Below are 27,548 nucleotides of genomic sequence, written 5' to 3'. Positions count from 1 at the left end.
GTATCTATTCTAATAAATAATTTCGTCGGGGTCAGATGCGAATAAGAGAAATCGCGCAAATGTAATTGGGATTGAGCTTCTAAAGAAACAGAAACAGGAAGAGAGAGGGAGAGAGCGGAGAGGAAAAGTTATAGAAAAACAAAAAGCGGTTTTGGTTGTGCTTCGCGATGTGATTGCTTTTGTTGCCCTGTAGGGAAATCCATGGGTTTGTTTTTTGAGCTCAATTCCAAAACTGTTAGAAACAAGAATGCGCAAATTGAAGTGGAAGTTATGCCCCTCAACTTTTGTGTGACGAAATTGTAGATGAGTTGTGTGAGGGAATTGGCAGCAGAGTTTCAAAATAGATATGACCTGTAAACAAAATCAACAATTACATCAGCCCAACACCTGATTCTCTCACATTACATGGCAGTTGAGTAGCGGTACGGCGATATGCATGGTGAGAAGATTTTTAGAGGTGTGCTATTTAACAGATCGTTATGGGGCTCTCAGCGGATATAATAGGCTGACGTCACTTGTTACGTGCTTACAAAAACACTGGCATTGTGTTGGTGATATATGAAAAAAATCGACCAATAATACTTCGTTGCCGTCTGAACAACGACTGATTTGGCTGGCGATAAGATTGTGTTAGTGATATACGACCAACACAATCTCCACTCATGTTGCTTCGCTTCCATCTGAACAACGACTGATTGGACGAGCGTGAAATAATCGTGCAGAATTCGGCTGAATCTCCCAAGCGACATGGAAGCCGAAGTTCCCTTCACAATTTTCTTTTTCACCATAGTCAAAGAGTAAAACTGGTAAATCTATCATCCTTGCGAGATACGCACAACTTTCTGATTTTCTTAATTGAACTTTAGCTGAAGACCACACCTGGTAATTTTTCACCCTTGTTTGTCAGCCTCACTCAGAGAGAGAGAGAGAGAGAGAGAGAGTGATTTGGAGTCTGATTTTATTATCAGCTTTTGTCTGACTGAAAACTCTGTTCACCCAGTCTTCACTTAACTTAACTTAAGGGGTAACACCACTGTAGAAATTTCAAAAAATTGATTTTTTTTTTATAAGCTTAAAAAATTCTTTGAACCTTTTAAAATACAGAACAAAAAGTTTTATACGTTACCGAAGTTTATTTCATAAATATTTGAAGCTTTTAACCAAGCGTTAGAGACTGCTACCTAACGACTTCTCCAAATTTCCAAACTTTAAACGCGTTTTGCTCAAAACACGTTTTCTGAAATTGGCACGCAGCATAACTCAAACAATTTTAAATATTTTTAATCAGGTTTTTCACTACGTCTGTATAATAACCTTCTTAAGAGAAGAGCGTAGGGGATTTTCGATAGATTAATTTAAACGATTGTTATAATTATTTAAGTGCCATTTTTTTAGTCCAAAATAGAGTTTTTTCCTTCAAATGCTTGCTAATTCCACAAAAATAAATATTTTTTAAATCCCCTACGTGTTTCTCTAGCTATTCTTATCTAGATTAAGAAAAAAAATGTTTCTTTGTTCCAGATTAAAATTGTCACCCTCTGTGCTGCGTGCCGCGGAGCTCCTTCAAGAGAAACCACATTACAAAAATGTCTCCAATGCCGCCATTTTGTAAAATTTTTCGATCAAACTTTGTAGTTTTGTATTTTAGTATATAAGTAATAACTTCCCAAATCAGAGTGATTGTTTTCCCTTCCCTTCTATACAAAAAAATTCCTTAAAAATCGTGTTTATTTTACGCGTGTACAGTGGTGTTACCCCTTAACTTAGGAAATTGGCAACTAATATTCTACACATCCATGTTTTGTTTTTAAATCTACTTTACATTTGTTTAAGGGCTTATCGCCTATAATCCCACATCAAGTAAAATCTTTTCAAAGTTCATTTCTAAATTATGGCCCGAGATCTGATAGTCACATTCCCTTTGTTCGATTACCCTTTTCTGGAAAATAAGGGCATTCTCTTTCTTGTTCCACTCAGTTCTTAGTTTTATTCCACTCTCAGCGGCATAATAACTATGAATTACCTCAATACAAACCGAATTTACTGGTTTGGTTTTGCCTACAGGGTGCTGCGGATATAATCGCTTTTTCTGTTTAATTTGTTGCATTATTGCTAACAACCAGCGGTGGCAATAAATCACCGAAGCAAAAAAAAAAATGTAAATGGAACAACTTAACAAAAATGTAACAAACAAAGGTTCAGAGTGCAGCTCGTTTGCATAGCCAGTTGTTGCTTTTTTTGTGTTTTGTTGGTATTAGAAAAAGATTAACAACCATCTTCTAGCTCATTTAGCAATAAGAATTATTGAAGTGAATGCTTAAATTATTACTTGTTTTCGAAAATTATGTTGGAATACATACATATTCTTTTATGTAAATCACTTTGCTGTAAGTTGAAAAGCGAATTAATCAGTAGGGTAACAGATTGGAGTGCACCAAAAAGTTTATAAATTTTCACAAATGTACGCACATTTCTGAGCGTAAAAATAATGAAAAAAAAATTTATCACTCAAGCACTGTTTGTATATGTGTATATGTATGCACATATGCTTGTGTGTGTCTATCTAAAATGTGTTCATGCGTGGTATCGCATATTAACTGCTTTATAATGCTGCTGTCAATTGCTTTTTTGCATGTCAGCTCCGCGAACTGCCAGCTTCGCAAGAGCTACAGGCCCTCCCGCAGGGCATGGAAATTAAATTGCTTCTAACTAAATGTGCTTGTATGTATGTATGTATATATGTGTACACATATGTATGTAAATGAGGCATATTGATAAAAACCACATGCTGGCGAGCATCTGCAAGTGACGTACTGATGAGTGCCCGTTGGCTGACTCTGGTGCTTGTCTACCCATAAATTGGGGATATTGCCACATTTTGTGGAAGCATTCCACTTAAAATAGCGGATCAAATTCAGAAATTGGTTTTATGGAAAAAAGTAATAATGTTAAAGCGAAATTTGAGCGAAATGCAAATGATTAGAAGTAATCGTAGAACTGACTTGCTGAGTGCTTTGTAACTTCATTAAAACTGTCCGAAATCGGCTTCTTAGTGAAGTAAATGCCTTTTCTGTGTTAACCATAAAGCACACAAGTGAGCCTCTGAGACTCAAATCTATATCATGACTGCAGTTTCTTCATGGCTTTTAAAAAAAAGTCTTTCATCTTTTTGGTATTCTTCAATATAAGTTCCTTAATTAATTTAGTGTTATTAGTTTTCAAAATATAAATATATTTAATCTCAAAAAAATTTTTAATATAAATGTTACACATTTACACATATGTGCCTAATGAGCTCCTTCATATTTTTGGGTTATTGTTATGCTATTTCAATTGCAAAAATTTATGTCAATGCAAATTTTGTTCGAATAAAAAAGAATACGTTGATTGTGTCAGTAACTTGTGTAATAATATAAAAAAAAAATTCATAACGGTTGATATAACTACCGTCTGTTTTGATAATCTCTAACGGAATATTGATCATTGTATAGACATTGTTTATGTACGTTCGAAAATTTTTGTATTTATTTTCAATAATTGCTGAGTGGTACAACGTTCGTCATTTCGTTTGGATTATCTTGGTAAGTACAAAATTCATAATTCCGAGATTCTCATATCGAAAATAATTCAAAAAAACATATTTTTTTATAGAAAATGGCGAAAACTAAACTTAGTGATACACAAATTGCACAGGCTTTAGAAAACTCTGTTGAAGAAGAAGAAGAGTTCGTTCTTCCTGATTTTTCTTCTGATTCGGAATCAGAATATGTTTTTTCTGCTTCGGAAATTGAAGATGAGTTTTCAGACGATGGCGCTGAAAATATTGAGGACGCAACAGAAAATATGGCAATTTACAAAGGAAAAGATGGAACTATATGGTCGAAAAGTCCCCCACCAACCTCGAAAATTCGATCTTCCAACAAAATAAAAGGCAAAGTTGATAAGGTTTTATTGCCTCCAGGGAAAAATTTGGAAAATATACTTGATTGCTTCAGACTGTTCATTTCCAATGAAGTTTGTGCACAAATAATCCAATACACTAATCAAGAAGCGGAAAGGGTATATGCTAATCAGTCGATAAAATGGAAAGCACTAGACAATGATGAGTTATTATCTTTCTTCGGACTTCTTATGACAGCAGGGCATATGAAATCAAACAATCAAAATTACCGTTTATTTTGGGATCGGCTTTATGGAATAACAATTTTCAAAGCAAGTATGTCAAGTCGCAGATTTGAGGAATTATTGCGTTTTATACGTTTCGATGACAAATTGACCAGATCCTCACGACGACTAGGGGATAAGTTGGCCCCTATTCGAAATATTTGGGATATGGTTAATCACAATTTAGGTAAATATTATATGCCAAGTGAATATTTAGTTGTCGATGAACAACTCATGCCATGTCGAAGCCGCTGTTGCTTTATTCAGTATCTTCCTTCTAAGCCTGACAAATACGGCATAAAAATTTGGTGGCTGTGTGACAGCAAAAACGCATATCCTCTTCGAGGAATTCCTTATACAGGAAAAGAAGGAAATACGAGAAGTGTTGGCCTTGCTAAAAATGTCGTTGAACGACTTTGTGAACCCTATTACGGGACAAACCGAAATATAACAATGGATAACTATTTCACAAGTAAAGAATTAGCAGAAAACCTTCTTGGTAAAGTACTCACTATCGTTGGAACTTTGAGAAAAAATAAGGCTTGCATCCCGCCTGAATTTTTGCCCAACAGAAAAAGAGCAGTTTCATCTACAATATTTGGCTTTCAGAAAAATATAACTATTGCTTCACATGTTCCAAAAGTCGGCAAGGCAGTTATTTTTTTGTCAACAATGCATCACACATGCAATATTTTGAAAAACGGTGAAAAAAATATTTCAGAAATAAATATGTTTTATAATGAAACCAGGGGTGGTGATACATTCGACCAACTTGTACATGAATACATGACAAAACGCAAAACGAACCGTTGGCCTCTTGCATTTTTTATGAATATGTTGGATGCAGCAGGAGTTGCAGCATACATTATATGGACAAAACAAAATTCTTTATGGAACAGCGGAAAGTCTAACCGTCGACACCTTTTTCTCAGAGAACTTTGTGAGCAGTTAGTGGAACCTATGATATTGAAAAGGCAGAAAAAACCACACATGAGAATGGAGACACAAACGGCAATTTCAGATATTTTGCAAATTCGCAACGATGTATTGCCTGTAAGTAGCAATGACAACAATAATAAAAGAAAACGTTGCTATATTTGCCCTTCAAAAAAAGCAAGAATGCAAAAGCAATGTTGTAAAATTTGTAACAAAAACGTCTGTAATGAGCATTCTCAAACAACCAAAATTTGCCAAAATTGCGAAAACAATAAATGAATTAAATATGTAATGAATAAAAATTTGTCAATTTATGTTTTTTTTTCATGAAATAAAGATTTGAGTTATAAAAATACCATTTCATCAATATATTTACTTTTTCTTATATATGAGCCTCAGAGGCTCATTTGTGTGAATTTGTCATTTTTCAAATTGTGTGCTTTAGGGTTAATATCGGTTGCCGTGGTTGATAAGGGCCTGCCTACGCCTAAGTCGAAAAATGAGGAAAAAAAAAATTTTATTTTTATTTTTAACTAGCTGGCCCGGCTAACTTTGTTCCGCCCTAGAGGCAATAAAAAAGCAGATTTTTGATTTTTGATTTTTTGCAAAGTTTTGGTGGGCTTATGTTTCGAAGGATGATTACTACGGAGCCAACTGTTAGGCGTAAATTGTGCCGTGGTAAGCCAGGCGAATCCAAGGAGTTTAAAAATTCAATTGTATAGTTGGTGGCTTCATCTTCATTTGTTACACAGTCAATGGATTTGAATGAATGCATTGTTTCAATGATATCTTTTTGAATTATGCAGTTTAGGTCATCTACATCTTTATTATTAGCCGCTAAAATTGCTCGCTCACTCAACCATTCATTATTTTTGTAGTTATGATGTTTGGGAATACTTTATTGATAAGTTCGTCTTTCGATGAGACAAAGTTACAGAAAAAAGAAACAAAAAAATTTTATTTTTATTTTTAACTAGCTGGCCCGGCTAACTTTGTTCCGCCCTAGAGGCAATAAAAAAGCAGATTTTTGATTTTTGATTTTTTGCAAAGTTTTGGTGGGCTTATGTTTCGAAGGATGATTACTACGGAGCCAACTGTTAGGCGTAAATTGTGCCGTGGTAAGCCAGGCGAATCCAAGGAGTTTAAAAATTCAATTGTATAGTTGGTGGCTTCATCTTCATTTGTTACACAGTCAATGGATTTGAATGAATGCATTGTTCCAATGATATCTTTTTGAATTATGCAGTTTAGGTCATCTACATCTTTATTATTAGCCGCTAAAATTGCTCGCTCACTCAACCATTCATTATTTTTGTAGTTATGATGTTTGGGAATACTTTATTGATAAGTTCGTCTTTCGATGAGACAAAGTTACAGAAATTCTGAGGAAATGAAATCAATCCGCTCGATTTGTCGACAGGTACTCGACCATTAACGATAGACAGTGATGGCTCAGAGAAATCTTCAGTAGATGTATCATTAAGTAATGCAACTCTCATGCTTGTTGTCAGCTGAAGTTTCTTCATATAGCGCCATAGATTCGATGCTTTGAGGCAAGCGTTTATTTCATCAGCAGCCGTTGATCTTGGAGTTACTGGCAGTGCTTGGCGGAAGTCGCCAGACAGTAAAACCATTGCGCCTCCAAAACATTTCGAGTCATGTCGTATATCTTTCAAAGTTTGGTCAAGTGCTTCTAGTGCACTTCTATGCGCCATTGTGCATTCGTCCCAGATGATGATTTTCGATGCTGATAAAACGTTGGCCATTGCTGAGTTTTTGAAATATTACATGTTGGTTCCTCAATTTTTTGAATATTTAAAGGCAATTTTAATGCTGAATGAGCCGTACGGCATCCTTCTAACAATGTGGCTGCTATTTCAGAATAAGCAACTGCAAGCGCAATGTTGGATCTCGCACGAACAGCGGCTAAAATTACTGACATGAGGAATGTCTTACCAGTTCCACCAGGGGCATCAAGGAAATATAAACCACCATTTCCATCATCAATTGCCTTCATTAATGTATCATAAACTTATTTTTGTTGGCGATTGAACAGTGGTACATTCGTTTGAACTACTAAATCTAATTCCTGGTGATCATATTAACGTTCCCGTTCCAACTCTTGATTAAATGCGTCATTCATTTCACGATTTGGCGCTGGCATTCCTAACCTGTCTAATAAACTACCGCACATAAGGTAACACATGTCTTCGATCAAGAGTAAAGCCCGATTATGTATCTCCTCATTCATCTCAAGATCCGGATTTCTGGAACTGACACGAATTTGATGTAAAATATCTTCTGATGGGTTCGATGGAAAGCATTTCGAAATGATGATAGCGAATAATGTGCGTATCTGACTTTGAGATGCAGAGATAATGGCTTCAACGATTGTCGTATCCCAATGGGTATCGTTTTCTAGTAAATTGAGTTCTTCACATGCAGCACGATATGTTGGGAATATTGTACCATTAACAGTCCGTAGTGACTCAAATGACGGTGGCCTACGCACATTTACCAGCAACAACCGCAAATAGACTTTTTTGGTGAACTGTATACATACGACCAAGAGCATCAGTAGAACGCACATCCGGATAACCAGTAACCGTATCACCTTGCTTCCGTCGTTGAAAATTCATCGATGAAGCATTCCAAGTGTAATAATATAATATTATCAAATTTTCTACTTAACCATAGACAAAATTACGTTTAGCTGTCATTTGCGTTTTTGTTATACCACATTTTATAGTGACTTCACGGAAACGTCTTCGAATGGGATAAAAAGTATCCTATGCCCGTCTCTTGATTCTAAGCTACCTCTCCATCAATTTTCAGCCAAATCGGTTCAGCCGTTCTCGAGTTATAAATAATGTAACTAACATGACTTTCTTTTATATACAGTAGATCGTCGATTATCCGAAAGCCGGTCATCCGAAACGTCGGTTATTGAAAGGAAATATGACGCCTTTTTCGGATATGAAGTATAAAAAAAAGTATGTACAAATGAAATAGAAACGTTTACTAGAAATGACTCAGAGAGCGACGCAAGGGAACATCATGATTTTGGCATTTTCCGTGTCTTCATCGATAGCATGTTATATTTAGAACATGATTCATTGACAGCGTTGTACATATGTACATACTTGCTTTCTGACACGCGCTTTATGAATTTATTTGGACTGACTTCAGTGTTCTTTTAACGGTCTGTACTGTTTTTTTTTTTGTGCTGTGTGACTCCTAGCAATGCCGAAACGTAAACGAGTTGTGCTTAGTCTTTCTGACAAACTTAAAATTTTGGAACGATTAAAAAAAAGTGCAAGTGGATCAAGTTTAGCTCGAGAGTTTAGTGTTGGGAATTCAACGATAACTGACATTAAAAAAAAACAGTGAATCCATCACAGAGTTTGCTTGCGTGCTGGACAGTGAAGATGGAATCTTGCATAGAAAAACAATGAAAATGGCAGAAAATCAAAACCTAGACACTGCAGTTTACTCATGGTTCATGCAGATACGTGCTCAATGTCAACCAATAAATGGTCCTTTGATTTGGGAAAACGCATTAGAAATGAAATCTTAAGGGTAACAATGATTTTAAAGCATTTACTGGTTGGCTCAAAAGATTCAAGTCTAGGCCGGAATTAGAGAGCTAGATATTCAAGGGGAAAAGCTGATCATACGAAAATCTAAGAATCCAAGATGCTTCAAAGGAATAAAAAACTGCCGCTTATTTACAAAAACCAAAAAAAACTCTTAGATGGACACTCAAGTATTTACCGCGTGGTCTGACGCTGTATTCATTCCAGAGGTTAAAAAATATCAGATAGAAGCTGGAGACATTGGAAATGTTTTATTAGTGATTGATAATGCTCCTAGTCATCCCTCAAACCTTTCACTTGAGAGAGAAGATGGAAAATTTAAGATGATTTTCTTGCTACCCAATGTTACCTCAGTCTTTCAACCTATGGACCAGGGGCTGATCGAACCCTTCAAACGTTACTACAGAAAAGCGTTGCTTCGTAGTGTCCTAATCGGCCAAGAGGAAGATAAAACAATTCTTGAAATCTACAAAGGTATTAACTTGAAGGATGCTGTTTACATGGCAGCAGAAGCGTGGACTAATGTCAAAGTGACCATTCTAAAGAAATCCTGGAATAAGCTTTGTCCAGCAGTTGAATCCGAAGCTAGCTCTACATCTGAAGAACCAACAAACGAAAACTTTGTTTCAGAAATCTTTGAGTTGATGAAAGAGGTTTCAGGATTTGAAGAATGTGACCAAGAAAACGTGCATGAATGGCTAGAATTTGACGGGGATGATCCTGGCTACGAATTGTTGACAGACGACGATGTAATAGCACAGGTTCAAGTTCCTGAAGATGATGACGATGAAGACGAAATTAGTGATAACATCGTGTCAGCTGAAAAATGTCCGTCCAATGAAGAAGCCTTTAAATGCTTTGAGACTGCTATTAAATGGTTGGAACACCAACCGATTCTGTGCAGATGATGTCTTTAAAACGCTTAAGAGACTTGGCGGCAAAAAAACGAGTCTCAAAACTTAAGCAAACAAATATGTTCGACTTTTTTTTTAGATTAGTTTTGTACGAGTACTATGTATTATCACATGTAAGTCACTTAACTAAAAAATGTTTAGACATATGTATTTATGTACCGTATGTGCAGTCCCTACTTGAATTTGTATGCGTCTATTCATAATATGTACTGTACTCTAGTGTATCATTAAAAAGCATTACATACATAATATGTATTCCTAATCCAATGACGTGTTTTATTACCCTACCCTCAACAAAGAACTGGAATTTCGCAAATGTTCGTTTGTCCGAAAAATCGATTATCCGAACACCCTCTGCACCAATTGTTTCGGATAATCGGCGCTCTACTGTATATAGATTTATTTTATAATCCAGTACCAAACACCTGTTTATTCGCATAAACGCATTTCTAATTTTAGTTTGCTACCTTGTCTCTCTTTTTTCAATGCATTGCTCATAATATCTTCTAACTCATATTGTTTACCAAACTAACAAAAATTTAGATTGCATGCACCTGAATAAGGAAGCTGAAAACAATCAACTTTGGAAAACTCTATTTTGCGTTAAATTATTGTAATATTGGTGAGTTTTTTTAACAATTCAAATGCAAAATTTTTCAAAATGCCAAAGAGAAAAGGTCTTACTGATTCTGAAAAGGTCGAAATCAACCTGTAGCATAAGCAGAGCTATTCATTTCGAGTGGCTGGGCGAAGAATTGGAAGGTCGGAGGCAGTGGCATGAGAAAGCTTTCTCGCAGACCAGAGGTTCTCAAGGGAGCCCTAATCCTCTCGGAATGTATGACAGTACTTATCAGAATATATTCCCGATGACTAGGAAGTTGTATGTTGACGTCCGGATGTGGCTGTAGAAACGCATTTTCTAAGAACTCGACGGGAATGACTGGATTTTACAACATGGCAATGCGCCGGTTTATTTCCCGTTCAATGTGTAAGAGCTTATGATGAAAAAAGGGCGTTCAGAAGTTGCGGCACTCACGCCACAGCACCGATATCTACTTAAACTTCTGCGGTTTTTTATTATTAAAAAGAAGTAACTCCTCAAAGCGTCTTCTCGTGGCGGCGTACCTGGAACTCAAGGAAGCTATAACGAATTAACTTAGAAGGATTACCCGGGCTGTTTCCAAACGTAGGAGCACCGTTGGAGTTATTGCGCAGATTTAGAGGGAGACTGCTTTTTAGGTCGATATAGCTTTCGAATAGACTCTACTTAAATAAATAAAAAAATAATAATAATTGGCGCTTACAGCCTTTTTGGGGGTTTGGCCGAGCTCCTCCTTCTATGTGTGGCGTGCGTTTTGACGTTGTTCCACAAATAGCGGGACCTACAGTTTTCAGCCGACTCCGAACGGCAGGTGGTTTTTATGAGGAGCTTTTTCATGACAGGAATACACTCGTAGTTTGCCATTGCCTAACGACCACTATTAGAAAAAACTTTCTCTTCATTTTGGTGTTTCATGCACGGAGACTCCAACCTACAGGTACTCTCTACTTACTTGTGCTTTATTGACAAACTATTGACACTTTATCCATACTTAATTGCCACTTCCCGTGTGTAGGCTATGAATTTGATTAATTTTCAAAGTCCTGCACCTCTTTTATGTAGTCATATCCACAGTCGTAAAATTCCATTTTCATAGTCTAAACAAAGAGATGAAATTGTTTTAAATTAAAATAAATAAATAATAAACGTCACATAATGTGGATGCCAGGAAATGGTCTGTAAAGCTAACAGTGAAGGTGAGAAAAAAGTGGCGGGCCTAATTATTTACTTACACACAATTTGATAGCAAAAGACCCATCAAAACATTTTCAAAATTAATTAACGACGATAAGGTCATTAAAAGAAAAAAATGACAGAAAAAAGAAAAAACAAATAAAGGTAGATGAAAGAAAAAGAAAGCTCGACGGAGCAGAAGGAACCACGAAAAGGAAATTACTTGAAGTTGAGTTAATTTGAGTAAAATGTAATGAGCAGAATGTTGTTGCCGACCTTCATGTCGGTGGATGGTCTAGGCGGGGCATACGCATGGCATCCGCAAAGGCTTCTCTGTTTGTGTTTTCTGTTTGCACATCTTTCGGTATATCTGCTAAGGTGCAGATCTCCACTAATTTGTGTACACTTGACGCTTCGTCACACAGTGAACAGAAAAAATAACCTAAAAATAATGAAAAAAGTGCCATTGCTCGAAGGCAGTTAGTGCTGCGGTGAGCGTTGTGTCGCAGCTGACCGGCTATTTGTGCCCGGAAAAGGAAGACACATACAGAAGTAATTCGGCTACAAAAATGTGCACAGCGTAAAACAGTTTCTACATTTTCTGGTCATTTGCATTTTTATTTCTATTATTAACATTTCCACCCCACACCGCGCTGCTGCTGAAATATTCGTTTTCCGCTGGACTTAATTTGGGAAATTTCGTATGCGCCCGTAATATCTCGAGATCTATTTTTTCAGCTTTATATGTTGCTGCTTTTTTCGTTTTTTTTTGTTTTTTTTTTTTTGAGTTTTGCTTTGTACTCATTTCACTGCCATTTGCTTATTTTTTCACAAAAAGAAAAAACGAAAAAAAGTATCCACTCATAATGAACGTCATTCAACGCACAGAACGAATTAACTACAAGCGACTTAACATTAATAGCAAGTTAAATTCAGTCAGATAAGAGCCAAGCAAAAACGGCAAATTGGTTGATAATGTATGAAGAGCAAGCGGAAGAGGAAAATTGAAGAAAATGTCTCAAGGGGGCAGGGAAGGGAGCTAATGCAAGTGCGGAAGCTACAAGTTGAAAGACGTAGTGAATGAGCAAATTAGTGAAACGCAAAGTGACGGAAGGGTGCAGAAAGCGGCGCCGATCGAATGTGGCATAAAGGCCAGGCCAGTGCATCGCGATAGCGTCTGCTTGTCTAACCATTCGAACTGGCCACGTTGAGATGGCACAAACTTGGTAATAGCGTTGAATGTACAGTAATGCTGTGGCACACATATGCACGCATGGATGTATGTATTGTGTATAAATGTGTATAAATAAATATGCATATGTATATGTGCTGTGCCAAATTAACATAAATGTCCACCAACCCAAAAATTACGAAAAGTCGAAAAAAATTGCATTGCTCAAAAAAGTTTTTACAAAAGGACAACGGGAAGTGCTTATATGTTAGTATGCATATAAATGTATGTGTGTGTGTTTATATACATGTAACACATATAATACCTACAACAAAAGACCCCGTTGTGGCAGCTCGAAGCGAGTGACAAGTGGTTCAACGGACAACAGATACTGTCAGTGGTTTTGTGTTTGGTTTTTGCTACCTTTAACACAGTGCTGCAAATTTTAACTTTTTGAAGTGAAAACTTCTTTAGAATCGTTGGGAGTGATTTGAGGCTCGATGAAACGAAAAAGCGACTCCACGAAGCGTTATATGTTGATATACGTATATGTGTGTGGCTGCGTACTGCTGAGCCACGCTAGTATATTGAGTATTGTAGTATGTATACTACACTGCCTATTACTTGCTTGGTGTTTAGCTCAAGCGTCATACGTATGTATGTTTGTATGGATGCTAGTACGTATGTGTGCGCGCCTGCGTATTACGGAGTCACGGTGAGCGAGAAGGCATTATGTATACCTATACTACACTGCCTAATACTTGCTTAGACCAAGCGTCCTACGAATGTTAGTACGTCTGTGTAATATACGCGTTACGACGCTCATAATAGCAACCGCGTGTGCTGTATTGCGTCCGTATTTTTATATTCGTAAATATTTTCATCTTTAAATATTTACCGCAATTATGCCGAAAAATAACGCAGAAAAGTGTCGTGAATATCGACAGAAAAAAAAAAACAAAAAGAAAATAAGACTAAAACAGTTTTAATTGTGGCAATTTATATTTCACCGAATCAATCAATAAATAGCATCACGGCATTCATTCACGAAAATTTAATAAAGTATACACCAAAAGTATCGCGGATACTTAGAAAAGATTACGATAAAGTTCCAATGATTTTAATTGGCGATTTTAGCGTAAATTTTGCATTGGACACAGCGGTTCTTTTAATTGACTTTCTCAATGCAACATTCAATTTAAAAATGTGTAACAATCGCACTGAATCGACAACACGATCAAAAACAACAATTGACGCGGTATTTCAAAGATATGTTGACAACATCGAAACCAAAGCATTTGTATCATATTTTAGCTATCATAAGCCACTCGTATCATTTGTTGAAATTGAAAACATTGAGGATGAATAATAATAAAATGAAGAAAATAAAATATGAACTTTATAGCAATATTATAATGAACCTGTAATTATCCCGCTCCTAATGCTGCTTTCGTCTCATTCTCTCTCAGTTTATTTTACGGAAGGTTTCACTTCTATCGCATCTAACCGTTAGACTGGTATTTTTTGTTTTTTGTATCACACACGAGAGAATCGATATGAGTGCGCTACTGGATTTTGCATCTCTAACTTCTCACTAACACGTCAGGATTTTTTTAAGGCGACTTGAAATTTTCATCTGGGATGGAGGATTCGAAAAGCTGGTATTTGATATGAACATAGTGGTATCATATGCAAGAGGATTACGAAGAAAATTAAAAAAAAAGTTTCCTTGCAATTATGCTTTAAAAATTCTTTGCAATTATGCGTGAAAAATTTCCTTCGAAATTTTCATTCAGGGAAATTCTTAAAAATTTTTTGATTTGTTCAAAAAAGTATAAATGCCACTTTTACTATAACCTGGCACAAAGCGTTTATTTCTCGCTTCAAAGGGCTATATGCTTAGATTTACGTAGAACGTATGTACCAGAAGACGTACAGTGAGTCAAAAAGGTTTTGGCACAATGAGTTTGTTTTTAAATATTCACATAGTTTTTCATGTTAAACGTTTCGCAAATTTTTTATGAAAATTTGTGTTTTATAAAAAGCACCATAAAAGGCAACATAACCGAAAGGGCGTGACTACCATTCGGAAGTGCATAGGTTCGAACCTTCCTGCATGAAACTGAAAAATTATAGAAAAGCTGTTTCTAATAGTGGTCACCCCGTGGTCGGCAATGCAAATCTCCGAGTGTATTTCTGACATGTAAAAGCTCCTCATAAAAATATCTGCCGCTCGGAGTCGGCTTGAAACTGTTGGTCGCTCCATTTGTGGAACAGAAGTATACGCGCCAATTATTTAATTCTTTTTTTGTAATGCCGCCATATAAATCCTACTTCGAATTTTGATCAAATTAAAAAAAAAAAATATTCATTAAATTTTCGTCACAATTTCGATCACACATATCCCTCCATACAAAGCTTGAGTGCTTGAAGGTAAGACAATGAAGCAGAAAATTTATTAAAAATTAAGGGATTGATTAGACAATAAAAGTGCGTACCAAAAAAAAAATGTAACAATTATGTATAGAAAATTCGAAATTCCCAAGGATATTTCACGAGTTTTTTGGAATTTGGTGAAAGTTCGAAACTTCGATTTATGTGACTTTTATTATACTAAAGCCATTATTGGTTTGGCGACTGAAGTATTCTACTGACAATTCTGTTAAACAAAAAAGTTCCTGCAAGCATTGCTCTAAAATAGATTTTGAGCCTCCTTATTTTTAATTTTATTTATTCCCAATCAATTTTGTGTTTTATTTTGCTTGATATTTTTTTTTAAAAGAAAATATAGTAGGTTTTTGCGTATAAGAAATTGAATGTTTGATGTTCTTTTATTTTTGTCAAAACCCTACTTACCACAACGCAATCAAAATCCATTTTAGGGCTATGCTTTCATTGACCTTTTTCTTCAGAATGGCCAGTGGAATGCTTTAGTCGCCGAAACAAAGTAGAGAAAAAGTTTGTACTATACCTATGCAAACATACATATGAAAGTAGGTGTGAATGTACCACTTTTCAGCAGTTGAAGTTTTCATTAAAGTCTTCTAGGATTCAGAAGGATAATAATTTCAAAGAACATTCTGGATATGTTTCAAAAAGGATAATTGTAAATAAACAAAATTTTTAAATACCATTAAATTTCATCTTTCACTGGAAACCAATTGCCTCCTTCCAAAACTTTCATATTTATATATATTTATATTATTTTCCCAAATTCTGGGTTCTAATAGAAACCCTGAAGTTCTTTTAAATAAATTTCCTGACGTCCAAGTGGAAAACTAGTAACAAAAACTAACTAAGACCACACGCCAGCATCTGAAGCAAGTCGATAGTCTCACCTGTGTGAGCAGCACTGTTGCACGGTGTAATGAAAGCCAGATTTGTTATGACCAAAAAGGCAAGCTGTGGCACATTGAAATAACGCGTTGGTGCCACTATGCGGCAGCAAAATAATTCAACACAGTCAGTAAGCAACAATAAGCACAAACGACAGTAATGAATGCAATAATAACAAAAGCATTGACAACAAAAGCTGTACCAGTAACTATCTACCGCAGCAGCCAGTACACAGCTGAAGTTGCTGCAACAAAGCAAAAATACACAGCGACCATTTCTATAAAAGGCGGATAGACATAAATGTGAAAAAATAATGGCAATAAAAAATTATCGGCAAAAACTTTATTCGGTCAAGCAGATTTTATTTTCACTGGCCTTAAAAAAAAGTTACAAAACTCGTATGCCGTGGTTGAATGGGAGTTTCAAATTCAGAATATGCTTTAAATGATTATTAAAGGGCTTCCTTTTTTTCCAATTTTCGGTCGGCATCACTTAAAGGGCTTTTCGTGCATTAAAGAAACCGATCATAAAAAATGCTGATCAGAATGCTGCTGGAGAGACCTTCGCTCTAAGGCTCCAAGGGACGATTTACCGAAAGTTATTATTATCGAACCGGGACAGAATTGTGACAGTCTAATTGAGAGTTTTCATGATGAGAGATCGATGTTTAGTTTATCGAAAGAGGACTTCGCGAGTACTATTCATTTTCCTACTCAGGGCAAAATACTACTTTTCTATTTTCTAGACTGCCAAGCCTGATATTCCAGTTAACTTCAAAATTATCACTGCCAATGTTGTGTGGGCACCACTACACCGTTAGAGAATAATTGCATTCGACTAGGCATATCCTGTCCTCATTACTACGTGAAACCAATGCGGATCTGGGCGTGTAATTTTTGTTTTTTGTTTTTAATGCAGAACCCATAATTTTCAGTTTCAATGTGAAAAGACTTACATACTTTTATTTGTATGAGTTTTTAAATTATACGCTGGAAATTGCAACTAGCGTAAAAAATTGTCAGTTCCACCAAAGTATTTGCATGCGCCCCTCATCGCATGACTTCCCATGTCCATTGTTATCACCTATTCCACAGTTGCTGTTGTGCAAATGACTGTTATTTTATTTATTTGCATTTCCTGGTTATGCTAATAAAATTGAACAAAGTGTGCCCTCCTACAATGGTGGGAAAATAATAGAAAAATACTGCAAATAATTTTGAAATTCAATTTCACAAAAAAATTTTATGCAATAAAATTTAATTTTATAAAAAGAAGAAAAAAAAAAAATAAATTGTGTGAAAATGCGCGTAAGCTTTTGTGCAAATTGAATTTATAAATTTGAAATTTTTACTTAGGCTTAAAAACTACATAAATCAGGCTCAATAGAAAGATAAACTCTTACCAAAATATTTATGCGGATAAGTGCACTATGTATACAGGGTAGTCCAAAAGGCGAGTAGTCGTATCTTTGCAAAAATTAAATTAAATAAAAAAACACCTAACTTATTTCGATATGTAGCCTTATTATTTGCCTTAATTTAGCCTTATCGGAAAGCACAAGTATTTCTGTTGCTTACGGCATACTTTGCTGTTGCAGATTATGTGTCTGCCTTTTTCAACACCTCCTTAACTGTTTCTGGCGCTATCCTACGAATGGTTGGGCAAAAGTCAGAATCAACCTACTGAATCATCTTCACGTTGTTCACTGAACATCAGTCTTCACTGGGACCTCACAGAAAAAGTCTAACGGTGACTAATCGCAGCTCCAAAGCGTTCAATTGGCATTGCTAAAGCGATTGCCACACTTGTTGTCCCAAAAGTGGATTGTTCTATGAGCTGGCGAAATCATAGATCCTTCAAGCTCATATTTTCAATTTTGGTATTTATAAAATTCTGATGATCCTGTCTCTATAATGGAGATGCGTTATTTCCAAGAGCGTTTTTGAAGTAAATACGCGCGAATGATGTGGACATAAAAATCCACATCGAAATGCCACTCCTTGCAAATGGCTTGCGGGTGCCCTATCCAATATCCATGTGCGGAAATTTTGTTAGCTGTCATAAGCACCGAGATAAAAATAAGTCTTGTCTAAAGTTCTTCTGAAATATATTGAGTTGGGGAATTAGTTCATAGCGGTTTTGCTTTTCATCAAGGTCAAAAAGCTGTCGAAGCAGCCCGGGACATTTCCGACGTGTTTGGAGAAGGTGTCATAGGCGAGTCTACAGCACGGAAATTGTTTACAAACTTAAAAAAAGGCGACTTTGACGTCGATGACACGTCCCGCAGCGAAAGGCCTTCTGAATTCGATGAAGAACGTCTCAAATCTTTTTTGAAGGAGAACGGTCGCCAAACCAGTCGTGAATTGGCGGAAAAAATTAGCTGCGATCCTAAAACGATTCTAAATTACTTTCATTCAGTGGGATTTACCGAATGATTGGGAGCCTGGGTGCCTCACGAGCTCAACGAAAAAAACAAAGAAAGTCGACTTCAAATTGCTGCTCAGCATCTCGCCCGCCATCGAGCATACGCTTTTTGTAACGAATCGTCACGGGAGATGATAAATGGTAGCTACACATTACTATGAAGCAAAGAGAGGACTGAGTGGCTCCAGGAGATACGCCGAAGCCGAGATTTATGCCGAATCTTCATCCAAAGAAGATCATGATATGTGTTTGGTAGGACTGGAAGGGCATGGTGCACTGGAAAACGTTTGAAAATAATGCCACGGTCAACAAGGACCTCTACATTGCCCAGCTACATCGACTGAAAAAGACCTGATCGACATGGTCAAATGTTGCCGCGCTCCAAGAGCTTGAATGGGAGGTCCTTCAGCATCCGCCGCATTCTCCGGAACTTGCATCGACCGACAACCATCTTTTCCGCTTTCTCTCAAACGATATAAAGGGTAACGCCGATAACAAAGATGTCCTTAAAAACAGGCTCAACAACTCCTTTGACACCAGACCAGACCATTTTTGTCGGAACGTCATCAAGAGAGGTGGAAAGAGGTTGTGAACAGCAATTGATTTACTTATTAATATAATTACTGTTAAAAAAAGGTACGTACTTATTACCAAACCTAATAATTATAAAAAGACTTTTTATAAAATCAAGTAAACTAACAGCAGGGGCTATCATCGAACTGGAATTGAAGTGCGAAGTGATTGGTTTGTTCCCGCGGATTTATGAAACTGACTGTCAGCAAAAACTTACCCGTCTTTCAATTGCTTTTGGCCCACCCTGTATCAATATATTTGCGTACAAAAAATAACAGATTACGACGTTGGCTGAAATTGTGTGAAGCGAAAATATACAAGTATAATAAATATTACTTAACTATTTTACTATACTTCTTTTTGGCGCTCTCGGAAATGTCAGCTACAGATTTTCCAAGGATTAAACGTCATATTTTGCTGCGGGGCTGCCACTGTCGGCTGCTCGAGAGAAGTAAGAAAAATATTCTATGGTATCTTGTTGTTGCTAAATTTCACTGAATATCATATATGTATGTATACATACAGGGTGGGCAATATAGCGTTTGCTTTTTGAACCACCTATTTCTTTGAGAATGGTAACACAAATGACATGTCAAATGTGTTCATAATTTACTTAAAGGTTTAACATTTATGAAATGGGACGCTATATGCTTGAACAAAATTGGGAAATATTGAAAACCTATTTCCAAAGTGGTGAGTCTTCTTCTTCTTTTCTGATTTTCACATCGGTGGCTAAAAAGTAAAATTGTCGGATTTGGGGCTCAGAAAATCCACACGTTACTGTAGAGCAGCAAATGCATCCACAACAAGTCACTGTTTGGTGCGGTTTTTGATCTGGTGGCATCATCGGGCCGTTTTTTTTACGAAAATGAGCGAGGAGCCGCGGTTACAGTAAATGGCGAGCGTTACCGTGACATGCTCAACGAGTTGTTTCCAAAAATTGAAGAGGATGACATGGACGACATTTGGTTTCAACAAGACGGTGCAACTTGTCACACTGCCAAAGTTACACTCGAACTTTTGGCTACCGTTTTTGAAAACCGAATAATCAGACGAAATTCCGATATCAATTGGCCGCCTCGGGGCTGTGACTTAAGCCCGTTGGACTATTTGTTGTGAGGAGCCGTTAAGGACAAATACTATGCAAACCATAAAGAGACGATTGATACTTTAAAACACGAAATCGAAGTTGCCATTCATGAAATTTGAGCCCAAACAATCGAAAATGTGCTTAAAAATTGGGTTGATCGAATAGCCTACTGTAAAGCCAGTCGTGGCAGTCATTTGAACGATATTATTTTTCATTCATAAATGATAATGTTCACTCTTCAAAATAAAAGAAAAAGTTTGAAAAAATATTTATTAGTTTTTTTTTATAGCCAATTTAAAAAGCAAATTTTACATGACGCACCCTATACATCCATATACTATTATGTATAATCCATAAATTTCTAACACTTATGCGTATGCAGCTACTCTCTTCAATTCAGCATTTTGACATTTATGATTGTCATTTATTTGATAAATTTCATACGCCTTATCTTAGTTAATGCTGCTTTTAATACAGTTATTGTTGCTTTGTTAATGTATTTATTAACTGTACTGTACATTGCCCATCAGCTATCGCCAGTCGTTCTAAGGGTGCCATATTAGGTACAGTAAAAAGCAATTTGTTGGCATTTAACGGTATTAGATGACGCTTTCGCCGGTAATCGCCTATCGACAGCAAGCCATTAGTGCCACAATATCTACATATGTAAATACATACATACCTAAACTGATTTCTCAAACTTTCAAAAAAATTTAAACATTGCTCATGTTTCGACGAAGAAGAATTTGAATAAACTGTGCGCAGCCGAATTTATAAATAATGAACTGAAAAATTCCACTACCATAATTGTTAAAAAGAAAAACTGATAATTGTTTTACCTCTCTTCAGAGTAAATCGCTCAAATGGGGCTAAAACCTCGCTAGTACCAAGTCAAACTCAGAGGAGATCTAAGGTAGTTATAGAAGTTTGACATGGTACTAGCGAAGCTTTAGCCTCATTTGACCTATAACTCTCTTAGTTCTCATTTGATTTGCTTGAAATTTCTACACAAAAGTACGAGAAAGAAGAGTTCACCTTTTCAAATACGTAAAATATACAAAAATCGGTTAAAAAAATCAGCCTCATTAGTACCAAGTAGCCCTTGCTAAACTCTTCCGGTCAAAGTTCTATGACTCCCTCAGTTTTCCTTGAAATTTCTACACAAAATTGCGCAAGCTTTCACCTTTCCAAGGAGTGCACTAGCCATACTATTTGTATAGAAAGAAAAGAAACGTGAGCTACTTCGTAGTGACTCCAAATTCACTAGAAACAATTTTGGAGCTACTGGATCTCTCTGCATGAAATAAAATTCTCATTAGGGCTGCTTAATGCATTTCCATACAAAACGAAAATTTCTAACGGTGATTGTCGACAGGAACCAGCATTAACACCGATAACAATGTCAGCCTTGAAATCCAACGTAGAATCTTTCTTGCCAACAAGTACTACTTTGGACTAAGTAGGCAATTGAGTAGTAAAGTCATCTCCCGACGAACAAAACTAACACTCTACAAGACTCTCATCATGCTCGTCCTAACGTATGGCGCAGAAGTTTGGACGATGACAACATCCGATGAAGCGACGCTTGGAGTGTTTGAGACAAAGATTATGCGGAAGATTTTTGGACCCTTGCACGTTGGCAACGGCGAATATCGCAGGCGATGGAACAATCAGCTGTATGAGCTTTACGACGACATAGACATAGTGCAGCGAATAAAGATCCAGCGGCTACGTTGGCTGGGTCATGTCGTCCGAATGGATACAAACGCCCCGGCTCTGAAAGTATTCGATGCGGTACCAGCTGGTGGTAGTAGAGGAAGAGGAAGGCCTCCTCTGCATTGGAAAGATCAGGTGGAGAAGGACTTGGACTCACTTGGTGTGTCCAATTGGCGCCGGTTAGCAGGAGAAAGAAATGACTGGCGAGTTTTGTTAAACTCGGTCAAAATCGCGTAAGCGGTTATCGCGCCAATTAAGAAGAAAGAAGAAGAAGATTGTCGACAGGTCATGGGAAGCCTCCGAGTGTATTTCTGTCTTAAACAGCTTCCCATGAAGCCAGTTGTCATTCAAGCTTAACTTTTGCTTGTGAACTCCTAATAAATACACACATACACACATGCAAACATATATATGTGTACGAGGCGGCGGATTTGTGTACTATAAAAAAATTGTTAAATTCATAAATAATCAAAGCTTGCTGTAAACATAGCTATTAAATTACAATAATAAACGCTGACTTACAAATGCCCTTATTTCTATTTATATGGGATGTATGTATGTATGTATATTCGTACGTGCTCTCCCTTCTACACATTCCGCTATCTTCTTACATATGTATGCATGTATGTAAGTGGGTATGTATTTACGCGTATTCGATATCTGTCTATAGTTGTTATCATTTTAAGTGCCACACTCGGGTGCTCCACCCACTTACAAACACCACTACATACATACATACATGCACACAAGCATACTTACAAACAAGTTTTATTATTTCCTATTTGCCGTATAATTTTCTAAGCTCTTGAAATAATTCATATATGCTCGTAAATACATAGCAGACATACATACGCACATACATACATGCATGCATATGTATGCGTATAAATCGGCATAAAAACATTGAAAATAGGTTATTTGTAGATAAAACATTTTTTATTACATTCGCTATAAGTTATAGTTTGTGTCGTTGCAATATCTGTTTATTCGCTTTTTATAGTTATCATTGTTGTTGTGTTGCTTGGCTTTATTTTTTACTATTTTGGACCTTCGTTCGATTGTTGTCTCAGCTGGGATGCAGATTCCACGATTTATAGGCACTTACATATAGTAGAACGTCCTAATTATCGTGATAAACATAGATATGTAGATATGTACGCAATAATTATACACACATGCACACATATATTTGTCGCAAGAACAGTAAAAAGCACACAATAAATATTTATATTAAATTTATGATAACTTTATTGACATTTGCTATTATATCTATTCAAGGCTATGGTAAAAATTTAGGCGTGAAAGATTTGTTTTTTTTTTTATGTTCAACGTTTAAAAATAAATTTGTAGGGTTGAGTTTATTTAACGCGCCCTCTTTTGATTTAAAGGCAGATAATATAAAATATGCACAAAGAATTTAATTTATGAATAAGAAAATTCTATTGAAATGGCGCAATACCTTTTGATAGCTACGTACGGCAATTTAACATATCAACATACACATACAACACACGACATATCAACAATGTATGCAATCTTAGCGTGACTACAACGCATTGTGGACATCTGTCGCACCGGAGCTTTTTCGATGACTTTAGCCCCGGCATTAGATGCTCTGGTTAGTCTACCACCACTTGATGTTTTCATCCAAGGAGAAGCCTTGAAGGACATCTACAGGCTGAAACACAATAGAAATGGGTACGGCCCCTGTCCCACATTGGACTACAAAGAAGACATGGACTTCGATCCACCGATTCTCTCCATGCCGTCAGGAGTCGCGCTTGAAAAGAAATACAGTGTGTTGCTGTTAGAGCCTCAATTGTAGTCAAACTCTGAAAATGAGCCCGGCAAACACTGTTTTCGCATTTTAATGCATGACTCCAAGACGGAGCACGGTTCCAGCTCTGGTGTTTACGTGGAATCCAGCGGGACAAAACAACACTTTGTTCTTGGAATGTACGCATCTATGTTTCGAGCGGAGATCATCTGGAGAACAGATGGAGAGACAGATCTGTATGTGTCTGCAGCGACAGAAAAGTTACGTTCACAGCCTTAGACAGACCTCCAACCTCTTCAAGGGTAGTTGAGCCCTGTAAATCCAGGCTGAACTATGTCGGTAGACATAATATCCTGATGCTAACATGGGTCCCGGGAAACGTGGGTATTGCGGGTAACGAAGCCTCTGACTATTTAGGCCAACTCCTTTGGCAATTTTAATCTCACAGCCATAAAAGCCACAGTTACGACGGGTTACTTCAACCAACGGGTTACTTCAACCTATAAGTGAGCTTGGCATGCTGAAAGAGGCTGCAGATGGACAAAACTGATGTTACCTGTTATGTACGAGCGACTGCAAGCAGATCCTCCTGTCATTAAGCATAAAGGACTAAAGGCAGCCGGTTGGACTAATGACGGGCCATTTTCTATGGGCGAAGCACATGGAAAAGGTAGGCAACTTAGACAGTGCACTCTGGCCAGGAGGTGGAGAGGACCACTTTCTGTATGTCTGCCGGTCCTTCGCTCGAATCAGGCTAGTGGTGTTTGGCACAGATGTGTTAAGAAGCGACTTGGCACCTTGGCTCCTTGGCACCACAAGATCTACTTAGATTTCGCTGAAGGACCTCGCTCGGTATCTCGTGCATAACTTTAGTAATGTTGGCTTCCAATGCTTCAATCGAAGTCGGTTTATCCACAAAGCATTTACCCAATTCCTTCCAATTCCAAAGCAACCCAAACCCTGTATGGCAAGTAGCACCGTCTTGTTGGAACCAAATGTTGTGGAAATCAGGGGCTTCCAATCCAATGGGCGGTATCAAACGATTGTTTTTAACGGATGTAGTGGCTGTTCTTGAATGCCTTCGGGATGCTTTTTTGCTTAAATACGGCAATTAGGCTTATTGTCGTATTCATTAAGCTAAAAATGGGCCTCGTCGCTGGACACCATATGTTGGCCTGAGCTTGTGATGAGCCTTTTTCACAGAGCTCCGATTTTCGCAATAAAATTGTACAATTTGTAAACGTTGTTGAGACGTAAGTCTTTCTATGATGAAATGTCAATGAATACTGAAAAAATTATGTATTAAGTTTGACAGTAGTCACGCGTGATCTGTCAAAAAAACCCTATTGGAAAAAGTACCTCTAATCTGATCTCTTTTTATATACATATATATGTGTATGGGCATGAGAATTGGTAATCGGGGGTTAGGTTTGGTTACATGGCATCTCAAGTAAGCATTAATACTTATTTTATTTAAATTTATTTATATATATGTACATAAATACATTTTACTTATAACAATATAAACAATTGCATACCAACTTTTTGCACATTTGCCCATCCCCAAGTGTTTACTTCTGCAAGCGTACGCACATCCTCATGTGTATGTATGTAGCACACACACATACACTCTTTTAACTACATTTGTATGTGCACAAGTGCACTTTTATTTACGAGTGTGTATGTAATTGTATGAGTATGTAATTGTCACACTTGTGGTTGGCTGCTTCTTCTTGAAGTGGAGAACCGTGCATATGAGCGCGTACATGTGTGCTTGTGTGTGCAGTGCAGCGCAAAATTCCACTCATAACTTTCAGCAACAAACACCCGACTTGAGAACACTTCAACGCGCTGCTATTTATTGCTATTGTTTGAGGTTCTTAAAACTTTGCATACCTATTATAAGAAGAGTATTGCATGAATATTATATTTGAGAGCATACATTGTAATTTGTGCGAGCACACCTACATATGAACATATATATACTTACATAAAAGTGTGGTTAAATATGGGTATGCGGTTACATTTGTACTTGCTGAAGGTTAAACGCTGCGAGGGCAACCAACGATCACCAGAGCCAAAGGCAAAGGCAACGCCATCAACATCACCGTCGCTAAAGCCATCGACACCATTGCCAGTGACTCAGGCACAGTGTGAGCAGCGCAGTGTACGAACTGAAAGAATTTCACAATTAAATAGATTAATTTGCTGGTCATTATTTTTAGTATTCATTAATTGTTTTGCCCAGCATGGAGGTAGGTATAATCACTTTCTGGTAGCAATTTTAAACTCACAGGTCTGCTTTACTGCGGGAAAATAAAAATTTTCGCATCCTTAACATTCGTTTCGATGATCGAAATTCTAATTGATTTTCCAATTGAACCTCTAAAAAAAGCAAGTGGTGTGATATGACGGCCATTTGCAAGAAGTGTTTTTTTTTCGTATTGGAATAAGGTGGTTGAGTTTAAGTGGCGGAACGTGCGTAGACTGTAACTGCACCTTCTCCGTTTTAGAGATTTTCTACCTTCAGTTAACTCTGATATTTGTGCTGGTTAGGGTAGGCGGTGGTGGCTGCCGCTAAATCCAGCGACAATTTTAGGTCAAAGATGGCGGTCTGTTACCCTGATACCACATTTCACTAAACTGTTCTTAATTGAGCCATCCAGTGTCGCTGATGAACCTCATCAGGCTCATCAGTTGATATCCAACATTGATTCAGAGTGGCATAAAATGAATACCGAGATGCTGAGGCCTTTTTTAAAGAGAGACACAAACGTTTATTTTCTATTTTCTAAATGAAAAATATTTGATCCTTAATTTATTCCAAACGTTTATTACAGCAAAGTCTTTGTAGCTGGTGTCTTTAGTTTTGTTGTATAGTGAATAATGTAATGCTTCCAGTCAATAAATAAATAAAAATAAGTGCATACAAAATTTGGTTTATACATCATTTTGCCTAAAGTGCAACACAAAAGGTTCTAAGTTAGTTAAAAAATTCAACATTGGCATGGCGGTTTGAACTACGTATTTATATTAATTTCCACTAGGGTGGTACACAACAGTCAAACCACTGAATGTTAAAAAAGATAATAAAAGATTTTTTTATATTGAAATATGTTGATACTCTATGCGAATTCCCAGAATTTTCCCAAGCGTTTTATTAGGAAAATTTCGAGTTTTTGCAAATTTGATATATAATCGCAAAAATATTATTTATTTTTCACTTTAATTCAACTTCAGAAATGTGCAAACGAAGACAGGAAAAATTATATATACATATATATGTATATAACTCTTACACTCGGTTTAGTGTATCTGGCCAAGCTCCTTCTCTTATTTTTCGTGTGCGTCTTGATGTTTTCCGCAAATGGAGGGACCAACAGTTTTATGTCGCCTCCGAACTGTTGTTGGTTTTTTATGAGGACAGATGGCAGAAATAAACTCAGAGGTTTGCCATTGCCTGCTGAGGGGCGACCGCTAGTAGAAAAAACTGTTTCTATCAACTGGTGTTTTGTGCTAGTGGTTTTGAACCTGCGAACTTCTGAATGGTAGTCATGTCCCAACCCATTCGGCTACTATTACTTAAATTATTTATTTGCTCAGCGCCGCAAAGTGAGCCGTAAATGGTCTTATTTGTTAGTTTTTACATGCAGCTTTAAAATTATTATAGAATTTCATATTTTGAGGACACTGATCTGCAAAAATGAACTTTTAATTTGTCAAATCCACTATTTTGGTATTTTTTACCAACCAAACCTCCAACCCTTGAGGGGAGAAAAAAGGAGCAGACAAATAATGCACTACCTTCTACTTCAAAATATGCGATAACTGCCGCATGAAAGATTTAAATTTTTAGCGATTTGATATGAAATTAAAAAAGGGATTTTTTCTCGTATAAAATATAAGTACAGTGAGAGTTTTATAGGCTTTGCGACACCATTAAAAAAATTAAATAAAACATGCCCTTTCATTTCAATATACCACAATTGAAAGGGGTGTCGTAATAAAAATTCTGTATTTCGACTTGTTGTGAGCCACCCTAATGTTCAACCGTACTGAAGCTAGAGTGAGCTGGTG

General features: G+C 36.9%; 1 protein-coding gene across 1 annotated transcript; it reads left to right on the top strand.

Moving 5' to 3' along the window:
• The first annotated feature begins 9,019 nt into the window (after positions 1-9,019).
• LOC129242234 (jerky protein homolog-like) lies at positions 9,020-9,604 on the top strand. The gene has a single exon (XM_054878790.1). The coding sequence runs from the start codon at positions 9,020-9,022 to the stop codon at positions 9,602-9,604; it is 585 nt and encodes a 194-aa protein (XP_054734765.1).
• The last annotated feature ends 17,944 nt before the right edge of the window (positions 9,605-27,548 follow it).

Source organism: Anastrepha obliqua, chromosome 3, assembly GCF_027943255.1.
Source record: "Anastrepha obliqua isolate idAnaObli1 chromosome 3, idAnaObli1_1.0, whole genome shotgun sequence".
Lineage (NCBI taxonomy): Eukaryota > Metazoa > Arthropoda > Insecta > Diptera > Tephritidae > Anastrepha > Anastrepha obliqua.
This window is presented reverse-complemented; position numbering and strand designations above follow the sequence as displayed.

Excerpts from the sequence above, each read along its gene's own strand:
- LOC129242234 (XM_054878790.1), top strand. The coding sequence starts at position 9,020 with ATGATTTTCTTGCTACCCAATGTTACCTCAGTCTTTCAACCTATGGAC.